Source organism: Astyanax mexicanus, chromosome 16 (assembly GCF_023375975.1).
Source record: "Astyanax mexicanus isolate ESR-SI-001 chromosome 16, AstMex3_surface, whole genome shotgun sequence".
Classification (NCBI taxonomy): domain Eukaryota; kingdom Metazoa; phylum Chordata; class Actinopteri; order Characiformes; family Acestrorhamphidae; genus Astyanax; species Astyanax mexicanus.
In genome coordinates, this window is record NC_064423.1 from 32,290,649 (window position 1) to 32,309,300 (window position 18,652).

Below are 18,652 nucleotides of genomic sequence, written 5' to 3' on the forward strand. Positions count from 1 at the left end.
TGGGTACAAACTGGTGAAATCCAGATATCTAATTTCTTCACCCTCCTTTGTTTTGTAATGCAATTTATATGCGTTGGTTCTACCGCCAAAGAGTGCGTCTCTTGGTCTCAACCTTTCAGGAACGGTGTAATTTGACATAAATGCAGCAACACCCGAATCTAGCCTCTTAGCAGTCGACCACTGTCATTCCCACATCACTTCAACATCTAGACCGTACATTTGAACTAGTGTCTCAACCTTGATGTCAAACTGCTTTCGCAACTCGCCGTATAGCACCTTTGACATAGGATGGGGTTGGTTTGGTCTGTAACGACACTCATGACCATGGTGCATGCAACCATTAAATTCCAAAGCCTTACGTATACCATCCTTTTCATAATAACCATCCACATAATATGCACCAAACTTCACTTCTCCGTGAGTTAGGGCATGGTGCACATCAACATCTCTTGTACTCCTGACATACTCAAGCCATTCAATGGAGACATTAGAGAATGTCTTGTGTTGGGTGACATATGCATTGTTGTGTGTGAGTGCTAGTGTGTCCTTTGGTAAGAAATGTGTCTTGTACACGGCCATACAACATGATGCTAGTGTTGTGTAATTAAATGGATCTAGTTGTGTGCATTGAATGAACTCGTCACGGTACTTAATACATGCCTCACGTAGCAAAACAACGTCATTTCTACCATAAACATAGAGTTCCTTTTTGAAGTCAAACACACCACCAGAGACTGTGTTGTACCACTCGTCAAACTGTTGTTTGTCTTTGTCACTCATTGTGTCATAGCCGTAAAAACTCTTGTCGGGGTATGGACCCACATAATTTTCGTTTTGTCTTAAATTAAATTTGTGTGGAAAATGCCCTTTCTCATCACATGTCAGGTTTAAAGCTGATGCTGTTTTAGCCAATCGCATTGGAATGAAAGAGTAGGAGTCTATGTAGTGCTGTCTGTATACATCGTCATACATGCATATCAACCTACACCCCATCATTGTGATTTTGACTGCTATGCCTACTTTAGAAAAATATTCCAATAATAGGAAGTTGTCAAACCCCGCAGCGTTGTGCGCCAACCATGTGTACCCCTTATATTTGGGTCGTCTAAACTCTTTGATGAGTTGTTCTACACAATCAGAACCCTCAGCCGTGAACTCTTTACCGTCAAATGTGATTGCACAGACAAAATTTGCTTCATGCTTGCCGTTTTCAAACCGAGTCTCAAAATCAAAAAATATGTATGAACTACTTGGTTCTTTTAATTTGATTGGTTGTATGTAACATTCGTGTGTGGTGTCTGATATCAATTCCTCCTGACAGTGAAAACAACGCCCTGAGAAACACTTGTGCGGTTTTGGCTTTGCTAAACAAATATTATAACGACGACCACATTTTTTACAGAATTTGGTCAGATCACACGGGGCGGCCATCAAACCTGTAGTCGGCTGTTGTTTCTGTTCCTTATGCTTATCATAACAGTAATCAGACTTACAATAGCGCAAACAATCGTCACAGTATTTGGGTCGGCGGGTTTTCTTGTGGCAGGAGACATCATGACACACATCACAGCTGTATTTACAGCTGTGATCTCTGGCACTAGTGTAACCCTTATAGCAAAACACGCAAACATACGGTGTGCCAATGAACGCTTTCAAATTTTTGATCATGTAATAATGGTTGTCGTGAAGATACAGAAACACAGTCTTTGGGTGTGGTTTGTCTTTTGTTTGATATTTCTCTAGATCGCCAGAACAGCCTTTGTGGAAAACAACTACTTTAACGCCATACTTGTATTTAAAACTACCGATGTCATTAAAACCAACTTTATGGTTGCTCGTGCAGCCAACATCTGTCTGAATCTGTTCTGCTATGGTTTCTAATGCGTTGTGTGGCGTAGATGGATTTAAAAAATGTGCGATACAGATTGCAAAACACAGTTTGTTTGAGGTGTTTGTTGGACAAAAAAGGTTCATTCTGTTCCGGTCAATCACCTGATTGTGTGCAAGGTCACGCACCCTACGTCGTGCACCTCCATTTTTAACCATGGCTATCGAGACAGTCAACACCAAACTATTGTCTGTTTTAATACTATTGTTACTTTGCACAACCCTTTCAATAGCATCCAAAAACCTGTTCACATTATAACCGTCTCTGGAAGACAACACAGCGTTCACATCAGATGTTAAACTATGGCCTCTAAGGGTAATGTCAATAACACCGCCATCACCAGCCAACACTCTGGAGAATGACACTATTTGCGATAACACATTGTGCACATAAGTAGCGTACGAACCCATGTCTGTAGATGGCGCATGACGTAAATTCAACGACCTGTGTAACACAATACTATTAAACCGCAATCTCGGAACTATAGTGTAATCACCCACAACACCACCATTTCTCACTAACCCCGCAATATCGCTGTCAGATAAACCAAAGCTGGATGCTGTCGGATCGAGTGACGGATGTCTATTTTCATGTGTACCACCACCTGCCTGATCTGTATGAATAGTTTGTAGACAGTTTTGTGTATCCCTCTCTACAGATTCTAAAACAAGGTTGACATTGTCCTGTAGAAAAGACAACTGCTCACTGTGCGACATCTGTTCCAAAACATCTGTCTGCCAACTATCACTGAACCTACAACGCTTAGATGGCGGGGGTTGTGTGGTACGATTTCTAAACAAGTCAACATCTGCATTACCCTGTGTGAATGTTACTTGTCGGTTATTACTTGGACCGTTAATAGGTGTATCATACGTATTACTTAGATACCGCATTTGTTCGTCAATGGTTAAATGATTAGACAAAACATAATGGTAGTCAAAGTGTTGTGTATCGGTGTTTTGCTGAACATTAGGGTTAACATTCGTCTCATACATTTCGCTTAGACGCTGCAATTGTTCATCAATAGACAACTGGTTCAATGAATCATATTCATCTCTAACACACGGGTTGTTGTCTGACCCCCAAAATCTTTTAGATGCCATATTTGTCTGATTGCTTGTTTTAGATGTAAATATACATTTGAAAATATGTGAAAATGTTGATTTCTGTGACAATGTGTAAAACACTAGCCTCTAACTATTGGCAACACTAAACACGAGAGGATGGCCCCGCAATAGGCAGAAATGGCGATAATTTTATCTCTAACGCCTTTTGCATTTTAAACATTATTTGTATTAAAGATTTGAATTGATCTTTTGACACATTACCAGACATATCAAATTTTCTAAATTCTTCCACATATATATTTAGTTGTTTGTGTATCTCTTGAATACCTTTTTCATGTCTACGGTTAACGGCAGATTGTCTACATAGCTCAATTAAATTGTTCAAATTTTCTTGAGATATCTTTGCATTTAACTGTGACAACCTTTCGTTGTCTTGGGAAGATTTAATACAAGCTTCTGTTAGTTTCTGTTTTCTTCAGAAAGCTGTCTTAGAACAGTTAAAACCTCGCCAATACTGTTTAAATCACCATCGGTTCCTACCTGATCTTGATGCTCATGCTCTTGGTTTGATCGTAACTCATTTGCGTCAGTGTCTCTGTGTTTGTCCGAAGCGTTTATTCCAACATTCGGTGGTGCGGCAGCAACAGTTTTTTTCGACTGGTTCGCTGAAACTGTTCTGATCCCAGATGTCCGTCAAATCCTCCGACCATTCGTCCTTGTTTAAAACATCCTGGACATCATTGTGCAACACACTTTCTCCATTCGTAGACTGTCCAGCGTTGTTCAAATCTGTGAATAGAGCACATTACATATGAGTCGCTAATCTTAAAGACAAAAGACAAATTGAAATATAGAGTATGTCGAAATGTATGTGCCTGTATCTAACAGTATGCAGCTGTCTTCCAGCCTGATGCGTTTTCTGCTTGAAGATGGTTCCCTGTTGCAACGTTTACCAAGCAACACCTCCGGACTGCTCGTTAAGTTCGGCTTAAAGGCTCTCCTGTATCCGCTGTTGTTGGTTATATCCTGTAGTTGAGGATTTTTTGGCTGTTTGTACAAATTGTCGAATCCGGGTGGCGTGATACTTTCCACTAAGCGTTTTAGACCTGCTAAAGAAATAATATAAGTAACCATCAAGCAACAAACAACACAAATTAGAAAATTAGAAAAATTTGAAAATTAGAAATACTTACCAAGAGGGTCCACATGCGCCGATGTGTTCACAGACTCTGTGGAAATGTAAGAAAATGTTTCTAGTGAATGTCTAGATCTAAACAAAACGAATAAAAAGACATATATAATTTATACACACATACCCTCACAAAGTTGAGATAAACCTTCAATATTTTGAACGGCTTGGATTGTTTCCAGCTCACAGGTTCCTAGACCAAGAAAATACCTGTTAAGCAAGAATACATTTGTAACACTTTTTAAATGACAATCAACAGAATGTATGTAAAACTTTGTTGTAAAAGTCATGCTTACCAAGAAAGCTTGCGTCCATCGTGGTTTTTTCAGGCTAGCGTCTGAATGGGTACCTCCAACAGAGTTGTGAGCCATCTATATACAAGGCCACTCCTACCGCTATTAACATATTTAAAACATTTAGCCTGTGATTGGTGTAGCTTTTGAAACGTAGCTACCATGTAAATAGGTTTAGTAGATGTTGTATTATGTGTCAATACAGATTCTTAAAATTGTTAAACTGAAAATTAGATTATTTTTATTCACAGGTTTAGAATTTACACTTAAGAGATTACATTAAACATGTATCTTACTTTTAATGTGTTTAGGTAAAAGTGTGTTGTTTTACACAAATAACAATCCAAACATTTAACATCAACCACATTTAAAACATAACAAGCTGAAAATGTAGACCTTAAAAAAAAAAAACATCTTAATGTGGACAGACTAAAACTAAAAGGATTCCATACATTTACTTTACATTTAAAACATAATGTTCTGAAATGTATGCCTTAAAGACATCTCAAAATGAACAGACTAAACGTAAAAGACTGCTATACATTTAGCCTACATTTAAAACATAAGATCCTGAAACGTATGCCTTAAAGGCCTCTGAGTGTTCTCTCAAATGAAAAGAATCAAAGTAAAGTCTGACTTTCCATTTAGCATACATTTAAACCATGTGTGCCTAAAATGTAGACCTTAAAGACATCTCAAAAAGACAAAAAAGTAAAAGACCAGCGTACATTGGTTAGGTGGTAAATGCGACCACACAATAGCTTTAAAAAACATTTAACAGTCCGATCATTTACAATGATTTAATTGACACCCATAATATAAAACATATATTTTAAATGTCTTCAAATTAAACAAAGCTTAAAGTCTCACACACCAAACCACAAGATCTGATACATAGTAGACAGCATGGCTACAGCATTGTTTTTGCATACGATTAACACTGAGGGGGACTCTTATCAAACAACTGTGAGATAATTTACATAGTGTTGGATGGTGTCTGTGTAGGTCGTAAAACAAGTTACATCCGGGTGGGTGTGAGGTGACGTCTGTGGCAGAAGACAAGGGTGGGGGTTGCTGGTGGGGTAATAAACAGTCTTGTCAGTCAGCATGCCATAAAGTAAACCATAAATCAAAAGATCATAAATCAAGCCATCAATCAGGGGTCATAAATCAAATTGTGACAACAAGTGTATGGTAAGTACTACTCATCTTCCCATCAACTCTGACCAGCTTCTCTGTCCCTGCTAAAGAAAAGCATCTCTACAGCATTATGCTGTCACCACCATGTTTCACAGTGGGGATGGTGGGTTCAGGGAGATGAGCAGTGTTACTTTTCCTCCCCATATAGCGCTTTGCATTTAGCGCATGACTTATGATAGTTGTCCTGTCGACAGATTCTCCTACCTAAACTGTGGATTTCTGCAGCTCCTCCAGAGTGACCATGGGCTTCTTGGCTGCTTCTCTGACCAGTGCTCTACTTGCTTGGGTGGACAGCCATTGCTTGTTAGGTTTGCAGGTGTAGAATACACACACTTTTTCTATTTGTGAATGATGGATTGAACAGTGCTCCTTGGGATGCTTAATACTTGGGATATGTTTTTATAACCTAACCCTGCTATAAACTTCTCCACAATCTCTGACCTGTCTTGTGAGTTCCTTGGTCTTCATGATGCCGTTTGTTCACTAGTGTTCTCTAACAAACCACTGAGGCCTTCACAGAGCAGGTGTTTATATTTATACTGAGACTAAATTACTCACAGCTGCTGGACTCTATTAACTAATTAAGTGACTTCTGAAGGCAGTTGATTGCACTGGATTTTATTTATGGGTTTTAGAGTAAAGTGGGCTGAATACTTTTGCACATCAAGTCAAGTCAAGAGTCAAGAGGCTTTTATTGTCATTACATCTGAGTACAGGTACACAGTGTAGTGAAATTACGTTCCTCCGGAACCATGGTGCAACATAGAACAACAAGCAATACACAACATAAAGTGCAGGAGTGACGACAGTGCAACATAAAATATAAAATTATAACACTAAATAACAATAAATACAATAAATACAAAAGACGAGACAATTTAAAGACAGGACAGTGCAGTACTGATACGGTATAATAGAGTGTTAAGTGAGGATAAGGTGCAGAGATGTGTAACATACTGTGACATATAGAACATATACATTCACAGCAGTTACTGAGGTAGATAGTTTATAGTTTTTAAGTGTGCAGCAAATATCGCTGAAGGAATAAAGACATGTCAGTCTCTGTGTGCTGAGTGTGTGTGTGGGTGAAGTTCAGTCTTTGTGTGTGTAAAGGGGGCGTGGGGTGTTCAGTTCAGATTTGTGTGAGTGTGTTGAGTGTGTTGGGTGTGTGTTGGGTGTGTGGTGGGTGGGGTGAGGTTCAGCTCTGTCTCTGTGTGTTGAGAAGTCTGACTGCCTGGTGGATGAAGCTGTTGCAGAGTCTAGTAGTGGAGGCTCGGATGCTCCTGTATCTTGTGCACATCACACTTTTCAGATTTTTATTTTATAAAAAAATTGAAAACCATATATCATTTGCATTTCCCTTCACAATTACGCAATATTTTGTGTTTGTCTATCACTTAAAATCTCAATAAAATACACATAGGTTTATGGTTGTAAGTTGACAAAATGTGGAAAAGTTCAAGGGGTATGAATACATATATTAAATATATTAAACCTTACTCGCGGGGCAAAAAAAATTGTTAAGTGTGGACTTTTTAAGCGGGATCTGGCAACCCAGTAGCGATCGAGTATTGTGGAGAGCAGTGCGCAAAAAGGGGGTTTTGCAGCCTATGCGACGCATAGGGGCGCTGCACTAGAGGGGGCGCCAAATCCAAGCCCCAAATAAATTTGCGGAGCGTGGTGGGAAAGTAATGACAGGACGCTGACGATTTTAAAACGCATCTCCCACCCCCCCACCCGCTGAAAAAAACACAAACCATAGGCTTAATATGACTGGTTGTGATTTGCACTTATTGTTTGTACTATATAAGACCTGGAAAAGTTATTTTTTTATTTTTATTCTTATTTCTATTTCTTGTAGAATCAATGTGTGAGAGAAACCAGTCTGTTAAGTTTGCGTTATATGATTTTGTCAAATATTTTTCATTTTTGACGTTTTCTTTAAAAATTTATTTTTAAATCTCATCTCGTTCTCGTGAACCCAATATCGTGTCTCGTCTCGTGATATTAGTGTCTCGTCACACCCCTAATTATTATATAATCCCACAATCTGCCATTCTGTGTTTCTACCTACGAACAGCATTAACACTGTATTTCTATCCATAGACCTGGACGTGTTTTCTTTATTACACCATCCTGAGTAAACATTAGAGACTAGTGTGTAGAAAACCCCAGAAGATTAGCAATTCAAGAAAGATCAAAATACTCAAAACAGCCAGCCTGGATCAAGCATCATGCCTCATAATTAATAGAGGTAATAATGTCATCTTCTATTTATATTACTACATTATTACAGGAATACCAGTTTATTCTATTTATTTTTTATTTACAGAAGTAAATGCTGATCATTTATGAAACCGTGTAGATATTCCCGCAAATGATGTGCAAGACCTGTTCTGAGATGACAGATAGTTGGACTTTGCCCTGGAACATTTTCACAGCAGCTGGAAGCAACTCAACCTGTCGTAGCTGTTGTCTCTCTGAAGCAGAGTTCATGACTAATTTCCAGTTGCACATTGTTCTGAAGTGTTTATGTGCTCAATAAACGGGGATATTTCTAATACTGTGTAAAAGCAAAAGTGTTATGAAACCCATTTTTATGTTTGCTCATCAAATGCACAATATGTCCTTCAGGTATTAAATTAAGCACAACCATGTTAAACCAAATACGACTGAAAAAAGAACATTCAATAATTTGTATCAGCAATTTTCTGGAGTACCTAAATGTGGGCCAGCCTGTGCTTGCTGCTTTTACACATGATCTAAATTCAGCCCACATTGTGTTAGCTGCTGTTATGCATTTTTCACCATAAGGCCATTACTTAACCTGCGGTGCTCTGCTGTGGGTTTGAGTGCTCTTTGTACCACTAGCTGAGATTGATCGGGCCATGGGCAGCTCACACACACACACACACACACACACACACACACACACACACACACACACACACACACACACACACACACACACAACTACGTGCCATTGCAAGCAAGCACTGATGGGCTTTCTCACTGAGGCTGCTTATTTGGCTCCATTCCCCAGTGGACCCGGCCCAAAGGCCACAACGGTGCCAGGCTGGAGCTTCCCCGATTGTGAAACCGCTACAGCGTGTCATTTTTGGGAACAGAGGGCTGTTAGGTATAAATATGTAAAGCCGTAAACTGGACGATCACACTCTGAACACTTCCACAATACTGCAAAGACTCTCAGAAAAACGCTTCTGCCAGCAGGACTGTTTCATCATGATCATGAAGTGGTACGTTCCCATTTTTCTTATTTAGTCCTACTAAACTCTGCAGAAGTGGTTAGGACTGACAATTCTACAGTTAGTACTTAATTAATTAGTTAATAAAAACAATCCAGTTGTGAATTTGTAGCTATCATATCAAAATATTTACACTAGGGATGTAAATATCGTGTTATCTCTTAATGTTGAGTATCAGCCTCTACTAGTCTGATCAGATATTTGTGTTTGTATTAATAATACAGCCATACAGCGTGGATAAGATGTTATACTGATTAATATTTAAGTAAAATCACTTTATTTTTAGCTACACTTTATAGAGTGAAATATTCTGAACTGATTTATTTAATTTGTTTAATATCTTATAATTTAGCCTGTCTGACCTACATAACCATTCAGATTCCATTTAAACACTGTAGTAAAAATCACTCCAACGTGTGTGTGTGTGTTTGTATAGTGGTGCACACGCTATAGCATGTGTGTATTAGCATTACCGTTAGCTTCCACTCAGTTCTGAACCCACTGTAAAAACAAAAAGGAATCTGTGTAAAACAGGGTTTTTGGGTTATATTAGGTAAATACAATGTTATGTTTTAATGCTCCACTGTAAAGAGGTTCCATACTGTATTAACTCTAACTCTTTTATTTACCTTCTAAAACCTCTTATCTGTCCTGCTGTTTGAGCTACAGGTGCATCTCAAAAAAAATAGATCATTAAAAAGTTACTTTATTTCAGTAATTCAGTTCAAAATGTGAAACTCATATTATAGATGTATTACACACAGAGTGTAACACGTTCCTTCTGCTGATAACTTTTATGCAAATGCAGATTTAATTTTCCAGCAGGACTTGGCACACTGCCAAAAGTACCAACTGGCCTTATATAACATTAAATGTTTTTGAGATACAGATATTTGGGTTTTTATTGGATGTAAGCCATAATCATCAACTATAAAAGAAATAAACGCTTAAAACATATCACTCTGTGTGTAACACATCTATATGATATGAGTTTCACATTTTGAACTGAATTAGATTACATTTGGCAGACGCTTTTGTCCAAAGTGACTTAAAATAATGATGTACATAAAGTAATAGAAGTTCAAGGTTAAAAAAAAAAAAAAAAAAAAAAAAAAACTTTTTTTTTTTTTTTTTTTTTTAAATAAGGCCTAAAGGAGGTCAAATAGAAATAGTGGGATAAAGGAGTAAAGGAGGGGAAGAAGGAAATGAGGATAGAAGTAGTTAGTTTGTTAGGAGTGTTAGGAGAGTAAGTGCTTCTTAAAGAGCTCTGTCTTCAGGTCTGTCTGGTAGTAGAAGGTAGTTTGTTCCACCATTGTGGAACTCTGTATGAGAACAGTATGGATTGCTTTGTGTGAATCTTTCGTAAAGCTAGGCATGACGGGAGTGATCAGTGCAGGTAGGAAGGAGCAGGTAGGCGATTGTAAGAGCTTTGAATTTCATATGAGCAGCAACTGGTAGCCAATGGAGCTCAATGAGCAGCGGGGTGACATGTGCCCGTTTTGGCTGGTTGAAGACCAGACGTGCTGCTGCATTCTGGATCATCTGGAGTGGTTTTACTTCACAGGCCGGGAGTAAAACGGGAGTTAGTATGGCATTGAATTAGAGAAATAAAGTAACTTTTCAATTATATAATTTTTTTTTTGAGATGCACTTAGTATTAGTATAATATTCACTAATGGTGACCTGTTAAAAACAGACTCAGAGATTAATGGGGATTAAAATAGCTGAATATAATCTTATGTGAATATAAAATTAGCCAGTTCAGGATTGCTATAGTACTGATGAATTATTTCTAATAGCAGACCAGCTTCTGTTTATGAAGAAGTCTTCAGCTACAGGCGTTCTTCAGTCTGAAAGAGTCTTGATGAATGGGGATTCTTTGAGAGCTTCTTTCCTTGAACCAAGATTCTCTTCTACTTTCTATTGCAGCCTTTGCGTTGGTGAAAAGAAGCTTTCAATCATTCAAAAGCAAAGCACAAATGGATTACAGACCAAGAGTATATACATGGATATGACAAAAGTCAAGGGATAGCAGTATGAAAACTGATCATGATGTGGATTGAAAAGGGACAGTTTGGGAATTATCACACCTGTATAAGTTGTGAGGAGTTATCCTGTGAGTGAGACTGCCTGATACTGGCGAGCATGCTCATGGCAAGCGATGTGAATTATCAGAGTTTGAGTGAGGCCTGATAGTGGGTGCCAAATGCATGGTACCATCTATTTATTATAGAGTGCTGTCCACTGTGGGTTGTAATGACTGTGCGCAACGGAGTCTGGCTAGAATTGTCTGTGCAAACAGACAAGGGAATTTGTCACGCCGCTGTGTTCTCCTTCCACACTACTGGACTCCATTTCCCAAAATCCCATGAACAATGACATCAACAACACCCGCTCACCTTCACCCAATCACATTACGCTCCGACGCTCTGAATCGCCTGTATTCTGAGTTAGTTCCGATTCATTCCCCTCTAGCTTCCTGTATTTAAGGCGGCCGTTTGTAGACAAAACCGCGAGGTATTGTCGACTCATGTTGCATACTAAGCGTTTTCCTGTGTACTGTTTTTGCCTTACGTTACGACCCTGTTTTCGGATTATCGGTTTATGTCTTTTGTTTTGCCCTTTCTGGATTTGATGTATGGTTGGACTGTTTCTCGGTTTCGAACTCTGACTGTATTTTTGACTACGTCTTCTGTTATCGGTGAGATCTTTGTTTGCCTGGCTATTCTGTTAGCAGTATCTGTTAGCCTTCCTGCTAATAAACCTGTTTGCACTTTTAACTGTGCTCGCGTCACTCCTCACTACCTGGCGTTACAACATCCCACTGCTCAGAGCATCATCCTTTATCTTCTAGGGACAAAAAAAAATTCATTGGACATGATACTAGTTCCCAGTCCCATGACTTTTGGCTTGTGAAGCTAAAGGAACATTATGGTGGACTCAGTATCTACTTTTTTGCAGTTCTTAATTTTAGACCCTTTCTTTATATAGCACTTTATTATCTCTAACTCCCTTTTTCAGTCTGTTTAAAAAGATTAAAAACCTTGTTCTTTTAATGGAGATACCTGCAGCAGCTGGAAATACTGTAGATTTCAAATAATGGTAGATCTCCAGAGTTGTTGATCACTAACAAAATGCTCTTAGGGGGAAACTATGAGAAAAGAAAGCACTGTCCCTACATGACCACATCCTACCATTACTATTGCACTGACATTATTCTGTGTCCGATATTATGTGGACAGCTAATGTTCTTGTTTTCTGCAGGCTATCAGTGGCCGTGTGCCTCCTGGGCTCAATGATCTGTGTATCACAGGCTTTCTCAGTGGACAAGATCAAAGAACACTTCCCAGGTAAAAAATAAAATAAAAAAAAGACTCGCAGGACTGCACACAGCACAGGCTCCATTCAATAACAATAATGTTCATCAGTGAATCAAACTGACAGGACCTGGCTGCAGAAGCTACAGAGAAAAAGTTGCACAGGGTCTGAAGAAGGATTACTAGTAGAAAGTTCTGCATGATTTAAGCCACTCTCAATACTGTTCCACCTCCCCATGTTTCTGTCTGGTAGTATTCAGCATTTCAAGCTAAGAGCTGAGCAGTGCTAGAAATCAATACAGCAGCAAGCTCAGGAATAGCAACCACCATGAAAGCCAAAGGTGAAGATAAATCATTTTAATTTTACCCTTCTATGCCTGCCAACACCCTCTCCTCGGCAGAAATAATAAAAAAGATGTAATTATGCAGCATGAAGCAGACAGGTATTTTTTTTTAAAAGGTCACAGTGGCAGCTCTGACAAATGAAAGAATAGTCTCACTCAGAATTAGGAATTAGCGCCTTTGCTAAGATAACTCTACACAACACGACTTATTAAATACAGAACGATTTTTTAAACTAAAAGCTTTAAACACTTATTATGTCCGTTTTTGTTACAGAATGTCTTATCATTTTGAGTTGAGGGCCCAAACAATAGGCGATTAGAAAAACGTAATTAGTTTCGGCTGAGAAAAAGCTTTCAAAGTTCCAAATCTTGTCGAACAAAGAAAGCTTAAAAAAAAAAAAAAAAAAAAAAAGCTGGACTTGTTGGTCTTTTATGCACACGCACACATGAAGCATATAAAAAAAATCTGGTCTAGATAAAAACAGTCTGTGGATGAATTAAACAATAATATCCAAGAGGGAGTGATGTAACAAGGCCAGAGGCCGAGCGATGAAGATCAGTACATTACTGCCACTCTCTCACGTTATAGTAGAAACCTTGAGGGTATTATTACCATTATTATTAATTCCTACACACAAGCCTTGAAAGTATTACTGCTATTATGTCATATATTATTGTCTATTTATCACTGGTTCCTTGCTAGATTTAGGATAAAAAAATATTGCACAAGGTAAAATAGACACCCCTGCACTGCACATTCATCATTACTGGATGATGCAACTTGATATAAAACTTGTGTAAGAAAACATAAAAAAAAATACATTTATCATGATGGGAAGCGCTTGAAAAAATACTTATGAATATTTGTAGACATATAAATGACTACTTAAAAAACAATTTGTCATTATAGAGTATTATGCCACAGTTAGTTCTTACCCTGCAATGTGATTGGCTGAGAGGCATTCTATGAGTGCCATTATCAGCCGTTAATGCACTATAACTGAAGCTCTCCATGCATTACTCCACCACATACAGGTAACCTAGCAATGATGCAGCGCTTACAAGCCAATCAGCAAAGCAATTCAACTATTTTAACACGCAGAGTGTTTATAACCAAACAGGTCGTATTTTCTCCTCCTCTTTAACTCAAAATCTTTTATTAATCAGTAATAATAGAACTGAGGTATAATTGCAATAATACACTTGAGGTTTGTGCTATAACATGTAATATTGGCACTGCTGTGCTGATCCACGGCCACAGCACATGTATTATTGCTTAATTATAGTGTTTATCTGCTGTAGATGTGTTGACGATTTTGGAGTAATAATAATATATTTGGATTTTTAAGGTGTCCACAAGCTAAAAAGTCTATTGATGGGTTAGTTATGGGTTAAAATGAGCCTAAAGGTGTATGAGTAAAAATGCGGCACACGATTTTCTGTAAATCTGATGGAAAATGCCTGTGTTAACAATCAGAAACACATTTTTAGACAAACGTAGTGAGAACGCCACATCATCTTTCATACATATGCTTCCAGGCACGTGTACCAGTCAATACATATTTAATAAAAAAGATTTTATTCTTCAGAGTTTCACCAAAAAGTCTTCCATTAGGTTAGGCCTGGAAATAATGCAGTCATTCATGAGTGAAATTGTTCCCTTAGAGTTTCACATGGCAGCCCACGGGTTGTCCTCAAATTACCAACTATTGCGAAGGCAGAACCGCTTCGGTAAGTGGAGAGCTATTACCACAAACTGCAAAAAAGTCTTTAAATCTATTACCATCAGAGAAAAAGGAGATTGTTTGATCGTCTAATCATTCCCCTTTTCGTCATCACAGGCCTCCCTTCCTGGCTTATGAAACAGTCAGTCACATGAATTTCCACTTGCTTTCTGACATTATTTTGATCTGTTTCTCAGTGCACAGGGACCGCCGCATGGTGGGAGGAGCCCTGGCCACCACTCATGTCCCCTGGCAGGCCATGGTGTATCTCAGTGAGAATGTTCTGGACGGTGGATTCGCTGGAGGAGCTCTGATCGCACCACGCTGGATCCTGACCGCGGGCCGAAACCTGTTCGTGAGGAAAACTCGAGAGCACACCCAGGGTAAAGAGCCCCTGGTCCCAAAAGTCTACCTAGGGATCTTCCGACGAGTTAACGCTAATGCCTCTACTGAAGTGGCAGTGGAGAAGGTAAATGCACAAACCACTGTGAACTTCAATATTAATTACCTGTCATTGGTAGGCTTGGGTCCCCAGAAGGTTGCTAGTCCAATTCCCTTCACCAGCAGGAAATGGGGGTGGGGGGAGTAATGGAACACAGCTAAGGTGCCCTTGAGAAAGACAACAAAACCATCAATTGCTGAGGTGCACAGGTGGCACACAGGCTAGGTGGGTTCCTGATGGGCATGGGCTCTAAATGGGTTTGCACATGTGTTTTTATTGGAACCCAAATGGGCTTCCCAAGTGGCCAAATGCTTAACTACACCTGATCCAATCTGACACCAAATATGTCCTGGTTCCCAATTGGACTACCTCTACAGGTGTGCGTTGAACACCATACAGTTTTCAGTATTCTGTGGATTGAGTTCTATTTCTCTGTACAATATTGATAAAACTATGCTTTATGCTTAAATATGTATTCAAATATTCGTTGTAAATGAGTGAGGTTACATATTTTCAGTAGAAGAACCCAAAACTTTGGGTTTTCCACACAGAAAACCAAAAAAGGTAATATTAAAAATCTTATAAATAGTCAGAACTGATGAAAATTTTAATGGTAACAGATGCTTTAATTAAACCGGATAAACAACCAAGTAACCAGCAAGCCAAACGAAGCATTCATGTGCAAAACAGTTATGAGAGATAAGTAAAGGCTTAAAACCAGTATATCAACCAGAACCAGGCAAACTAAACTATAGGGCAAAGATAAATATCCAAAACCAGAAATGGACATGAATCCTATACAGAATGGCCATTAGACAAGACAATGCTTGGTAAACCATGGCAACCCAATGGTGCGTTGGCATTTGGCAATACTTTGCAAAGAAAGAGTGAAAACAGATGGGCTTATAAACATATATAAATGAGTGCTAACAGTTAAAAACAGTGTAATAATCAGGTGGTTGTAAATAGAGTAACTGTTTCTGATAATATTAAAAAGAAAGATTTAAATTTTTAAAGATTTAAGTGGGAAAAAAACTTAAAATTTCGATTTGTGCTCCAATTTTAGTCTTCCTGTCCATCTCTTTTGATTCTAGAGACTTCATCCCCCCTTATACACCTTTCTTTTTAATATGCTCAGAAACATAATTATTCTCCATTCACAATCACCTGATTACTAAACTTTGTTCAACTGTTAGCACTCATTTATATATGTTTACAAACCCATTTTTCCCAAAATACATTCCTCATTTTAAAAATATGTTTGCTAAAATTGCTGAGTTAACTGGTGAAAAATAGTTTTTCACATTTTTTTTCCAATTCTTGCACTATTTGAATACAAATTTTTATAGCTATTTAAAGTACTGTCTATGTAACCCTCACAGGTGTTCCTACACCCAGGCTTTCAGAACACCTCAGACTGGGACAATGACCTCGCTCTGATCCAGCTGAAAGAGCCAGTGACCTTCAGCGACAGCATTTTCCCCATCCCTATGCCTGAGAGTGGAGAGGACCAGGCCGAGAAGGCGGGACAGATGGGTGTGGTCGCTGGATGGGGCTGGGGTATACACTTTACTCCCGCAGAGACTCTCAAGTTCCTCTCCTTGCCTGTGGTTGAATGCCAGGGACAATACTCCCCCAAAGTTGCGACAAACACTCCAACTGTGGACGACAAAATGTTCTGCACAGGACCCAGCAAATTTCAGGAGAACGTTTGCTTTGGAGATGCAGGAGGAGCTCTCGCGTTCCTCGAACCCAAAACCAACCGAGTATACGCTGCTGGCATCCTGTCATTCGACAAGGCCTGCAATGTGGAGGAGAAAGCGGTTTACATGAAGATCTCAGCCTACCTGCCCTGGATCCACAGCATCATAAGGGGGGATTCAGAGAGGTTCTCTTCTCTCCGTGCTTCACTCATGACTGATATGTATACAAGACAAGCCTGAACAAACAGAATTTGTACTTTTCATTTGTAATGTCAATAAATTACTATGTTTAAGAAGCGCGCATCTCTATGTGGTTTTTCACAGAACAAATGATTGGGTACCATGACGACACAAGACAAAGATAATCATACATACACATATACATATCAGACCCATTTCCACCACAAACAACAAGGATTCAAGGAGACTTTATTGTCATTCGCATCACATGTGGTACATGAGGTGGAACGAAATTGTGATCTCACGATCCAGTTTACACCCAAGAGCTGTTATTAAAATAGATATATAGATAAAAAAAAAGAAAAAAGAATACAATAAAAATAGAATATACAAAATAGATAGATAAATACCCCAAAATAATAAAAAATAAATAGAGATTAGAAAGGTTTCAGCAACATGAAGTCCAGAGTGCAAGTGTGCTATAGCACAGTTTTTTTCTTCTTGTCCTACAAAACAAGCAAGTCCTGCATTTCCTACAAGCTCCAGAAGACATTTCATGTAAATGTAAAACCCTTATGAATATTTTACTGCTCTACTTTTACTGTCCACTTTAACAGAAACACCTACCTGCCACTCCCACTCACTGTCCAACATATAGCCCATCTGTTCTTAGGCACAACACGTTAGTCATATCATTCGTCACAGAAGCCTTGTTGACTAGATACAGTCATATGAAAAAGTTTGGGCACCCCTATTAATCTTAATCATTTTTAGTTCTAAATATTTGGGTGTTTGCAACAGCCATTTCAGTTTGATATATCTAATAACTGATGGACACAGTAATATTTCAGGATTGAAATGGGGTTTATTATACTAACAGAAAATTTGCAATATGCATCAAACCAAAATTTGACCGGTGCAAAAGTATAGGCACCCTTATCATTTTATTGATTTGAATACTCCTAACTACTTTTACTGACGTACTGAAGCACAAAATTGGTTTGGTAACCTCATTGAGCTTTGAACTTCATAGCCAGGTGTATCCAATCATGAGAAAAGGTATTTAAGGTGGCCAATTGCAAGTTGCAGCATCATCTTGCCGCAGATGGTGTCACTGTGCATCGGTCAACAATACAGCGCACTTTGCACAAGGAGAAGCTGTATGGGAGGTTGATGCAAAAGAAGCCATTTTTGCAAGCAAACAGAGTCGCCTGAGGTATGCAAAAGCACAAAAGCACACCTCAGGCAACTCTGTTTGTGGCTTGCTTGCAGAAATGGCTTCTTTCACATCACTCTGTCATACAGCTTCTCCTTGTGCAAAGTGCGCTGTATTGTTGACCGATGCACAGTGACACCATCTGCAGCAAGATGATGCTGCAGCTCTTTGGAGGTGGTCTGTGGATTGTCCTTGACTGTTCTCACCATTCTTCTTCTCTGCCTTTTTTTTATACCACAGGAGCCCTTCAGAAGTCTCATAGAGCCCATGCCCTGACAAATTAGAGCTATTTTGGTGGGGTGTATTGTCTATACTTGAACCTTTCTAATAATAACTGTTTGTTAATCAATCCTGAAACTACTAAAAAAAATAGAGTCATTGATTCAGCAGCTGTTCAACTGTTTCAAAACACGGACACCAAAGTGAAACATAAAGAAAGTGCTGCATCTGACATTTCCACACACTGAAAAATCCCATGTGTGGAAGCCTGACCGCCAACAAGTGTGTACTGTTTGATTTCTTAGTAAGTGCGTATAACAGAATGTGTTTTTCAGTCTCCTGTTGCTTCAGAGCTTTTAAGCGGTTAGATAACAGCAATTCTAGAGGAGAAGAATTACACGGCATGTAGTGCTCCTCTGCGTAACGCTCTGAATCTTTCAGGTAATGCTATCTGCGTAAACGCATCCCCACTGTGATACTAGCGTGTTCTGAAAAGGCTGAGTTTATTTTTTTTTCCTGTTTTAATCGAGCCTGGTAATTCACAGGCTCGCACCACTTTAGCGTGTAAAATATTCATAGCTGTGTCAAAGCCTGTCCGACTTGT

General features: G+C 38.9%; 1 protein-coding gene across 1 annotated transcript; it reads left to right on the top strand.

The window, feature by feature from the left end:
* The first annotated feature begins 8,745 nt into the window (after window positions 1-8,745).
* Window positions 8,746-16,729, top strand: hp (haptoglobin). The gene is made up of 4 exons (XM_007231801.4): window positions 8,746-8,894; window positions 12,168-12,253; window positions 14,486-14,757; window positions 16,113-16,729. The coding sequence occupies exons 1-4, from the start codon at window positions 8,881-8,883 to the stop codon at window positions 16,671-16,673; spliced, it is 933 nt and encodes a 310-aa protein (XP_007231863.3). The 5' UTR covers window positions 8,746-8,880; the 3' UTR covers window positions 16,674-16,729.
* The last annotated feature ends 1,923 nt before the right edge of the window (window positions 16,730-18,652 follow it).

Excerpts from the sequence above, each read along its gene's own strand:
- hp (XM_007231801.4), top strand. Across the intron at positions 12,254-14,485 it reads GATCAAAGAACACTTCCCAG|TGCACAGGGACCGCCGCATG; the intron begins GTAAAAAATAAA and ends TCTGTTTCTCAG. Across the intron at positions 14,758-16,112 it reads CTGAAGTGGCAGTGGAGAAG|GTGTTCCTACACCCAGGCTT; the intron begins GTAAATGCACAA and ends TAACCCTCACAG.